This window comes from Rhincodon typus, chromosome 20 (genome assembly GCF_021869965.1).
Source record: "Rhincodon typus isolate 14 chromosome 20, sRhiTyp1.1, whole genome shotgun sequence".
NCBI lineage: Eukaryota > Metazoa > Chordata > Chondrichthyes > Orectolobiformes > Rhincodontidae > Rhincodon > Rhincodon typus.
Window position 1 is genome coordinate 15,197,942 of NC_063351.1, and position 2,886 is coordinate 15,200,827.

Sequence of the window (2,886 nt, forward strand, 5' to 3'; positions counted from 1 at the left end):
CTCTTCTTCAGAAAAAAATGAAAAAGAAGGGTCCCGACCTGAAACATCAACTTTCCTGCTCCTCTGATGCTGCCTGGCCTGCTGTGTTCTTCCAGCTCCACACTGTGTTATCTCTGATGGATTGCATTAGCCATAGGCACATTGGACACACCTAAATTGAAATATGTTGAGTTAGCAATCCCCCAGACCCAGCATTCACCCTCACTCCCACCATGATCAGGAATCACTGGGGCACTATCAGAGGTGGAGTTTACCATTTCAGAATATCTTTGTTCTCCCCCTGCTCGACCAGCTGGAACGCCTTCACTCATTAACTCCGCTCAACAGCTTACTAGAGATGTCTAGAAAGGATCCCAGTACCAGTTATGTCCTATTAAACAGATGGATTTATAGATAGAAACCAAAAGAGTTCTGAAGAAGGGTCACTCGACCGGAAACGTTAACTCTGATTTCTCTCCGCCGATGCTGCCAGACCTGCTGAGCTTTTCCAGCAATTTCCGTTTTTGTTTCGGATTTACAGATAGAATATGCTGGGGAAAATTTCGGGCAGTCAGGTAGTATCTGTGGGGAAATGAAGTGTTAAGGCTTTAGATCAATGAGTTTCCATCAGAATTCAGTATTTGCTGTCCTTTGCCTTCGTTTTAAGAAGGTATGTACAAATCCTGTTAGCCTCACGGGGACTGTGGGCTGGCACAGCGTCAGATGTAGCAATCCATTCCATTGTATTCCATCACTACATTTAATCCCATTACCATGTCTGTTGTGTTGGATCAATAGTTATTCCGTCACCCCATCCTGTCCTTGTATCACCATCAGAAAATGGAGGATATTTCTGAGGTTAGCTGAAATGGCCAATTCTCCAAATTGTTACAGCTCTACACCTTGCTATCTCCAAATTGTTATATTTACGGCGGTGTCTGCGTCAGTCAAGGGGAAATTCCGCTGTACCTAAGACTTGGCGTCAAATCTCGGGTGATGGGGGTTTATTTTCGGTGGGACCCCTGTCTTTATACACATTGAGAGACAATGCTATATAGATTTTCACACTTACGATCTAAAACTAATTAAAATGGAAAACATTTAGTTATTGTAACCCTCACTCTGAACCTGGGAGCAAATGCTTGGAGCCACAGTAGGGTTTAAACGCACTCTGCCGCTCTATCCTCTCGCTTCATGCTTACCCAACCATTTTATCCCTTTCGGTGTCACTGTGACCCCCAGTCTGTTCCCCCCTCAGTCCCAATGAACCGGAGGTTCGTCTGCTCCTTGCGGGATAAAGGGATATTTCCGAATCGGGAATAAATATCACGGACACGAATATTCCGCCCCTGTTATTGGGATTGAATTGATTTGGATGTTGCTGAGCTGCAGAGACACTGGGTCACATGCAGAAAATTACTTGCAACCCCACAGTGAAAGACACGGCGATTGGTAAAGGGTGCAGAATCACGGGATTGTTAGAGGGCAGAAGGGGGCCATTCGGCCCGTCCTATCAGCACCAGCTCTCCAACAAGCATTAGGACTTAGTGCACTTCTCCCACCTTCGTTCCCCTCAGCTCACTTCACAGAGGAGTGCGAGAATGAGGCCGATTCATTCACTAACCGTAAAGGCCTGCAGGGGCTGAATGGGCTGAGGGAGCAGAGTTACAAGTTTCAAAGAGGAATTTGATAAACATTGGGAGAAACAGCATTTACTGCGCTATCGGCGAGACGTGACTAACTGGGAATTTCCTCCAAAAGGAGCGTGACAGACACGATGGGCCGAGGGGTCTCCGGTGCTATTCACTCGGGATTTTCGAATTCCTCACGGGAAGGAAGAGATCCTTTGGCGGAGTGCTACTTACATTCAGTTCGAAGGTCTGTAATGCTGTCCTGTAGCCCCCTGAGACAGGTGGCAATAGCCTTAGCACCTCCTTGACCACACAGTCCAGGTAACGCAGGCGGCTGAGGGTATCCAACCTCAGGAGGGGCTGGCACTCACAGTCTGGAGCCTCTCTCTCTGGCACGGTGCCCTGGCCTGGCATGGTTTCCGGAAAGTGCCAGGCTCCAGGTTCCATCAGGGACTGGGAGCAGATTCCTCCTGGCATTGCGCTGGCATGCTCCATGCGGTGGCACATGTTATCACCCATGGAGCTGCTGTCCCGGGTTACATTCTCTCGGGTGAAAGGAGGAGGGCAGCCTTCAGCTCCCGGCCGATTGGCTTGGGTTCCCATTCGGTGCTGAGCGCTGTTGTTGTCGGGAGTTGAGGGCGTGTGGAGGGAGAGCGGCCAGTCCTGGGGACACTGACACTGAGCCAGCAGACCGTGCTGGTCCAGCTCCTGCCTCACCTTGTCCAGCGCCTCGGAGTGTTGCAGAAGCAGCAGCACCATGGACGTGCAGGCACTCGCCGTCGTGGAGAAAGCAGCGAAGATCAGCTCGACAGCAGCTTCCTGCAAAAGAGAGAGAGGCGGCTGGTGACAGTTGGCAATGTTCCAGACCGAGGAAAGAGTCTAACTGCTGTAAACTAATCAACCACAAGAAACAAGGGACACGCTCATCCGGGAGCGCCGGCCCGTTTGGGAGATAGACAAAACGTGGAGATACACATCGATACACAAACGAGATTCAATCGGTGTAGCTAATGCGCGTTAACAGATCCTTTTCGAATCTGAATGCGTCAGTATAAAATATTGATCAAGTGGAGTATTAAGTGGAATTGCCTATTGAGGCTTCATCAGGGACTTTTTATTCCAGCATACTCAACAATTCCAGATCGTAAAGAGATGTACTAACTGTTCCCTTGGGCAGGTTGTTCCTTTCTAACAGTATGTCTGTGTGTCGCTGTGTGTGTGTGTGTGTGTGTCTGTGTTTGTGTGTGTCTCTGTGCGTGTGTCTGTCTGTGTTTGT

General features: G+C 49.2%; 1 protein-coding gene across 1 annotated transcript in view; it reads right to left on the reverse strand.

Moving 5' to 3' along the window:
* LOC125485611 (cytochrome P450 26C1-like) overlaps positions 1–2,886 on the reverse strand; it is a 25,478-nt gene that overhangs the window by 6,148 nt on the left and 16,444 nt on the right. The window contains 1 exon segment of the mRNA XM_048609171.1: positions 1,845–2,429. Coding sequence (XP_048465128.1) covers positions 1,845–2,429 — 585 coding nt within the window.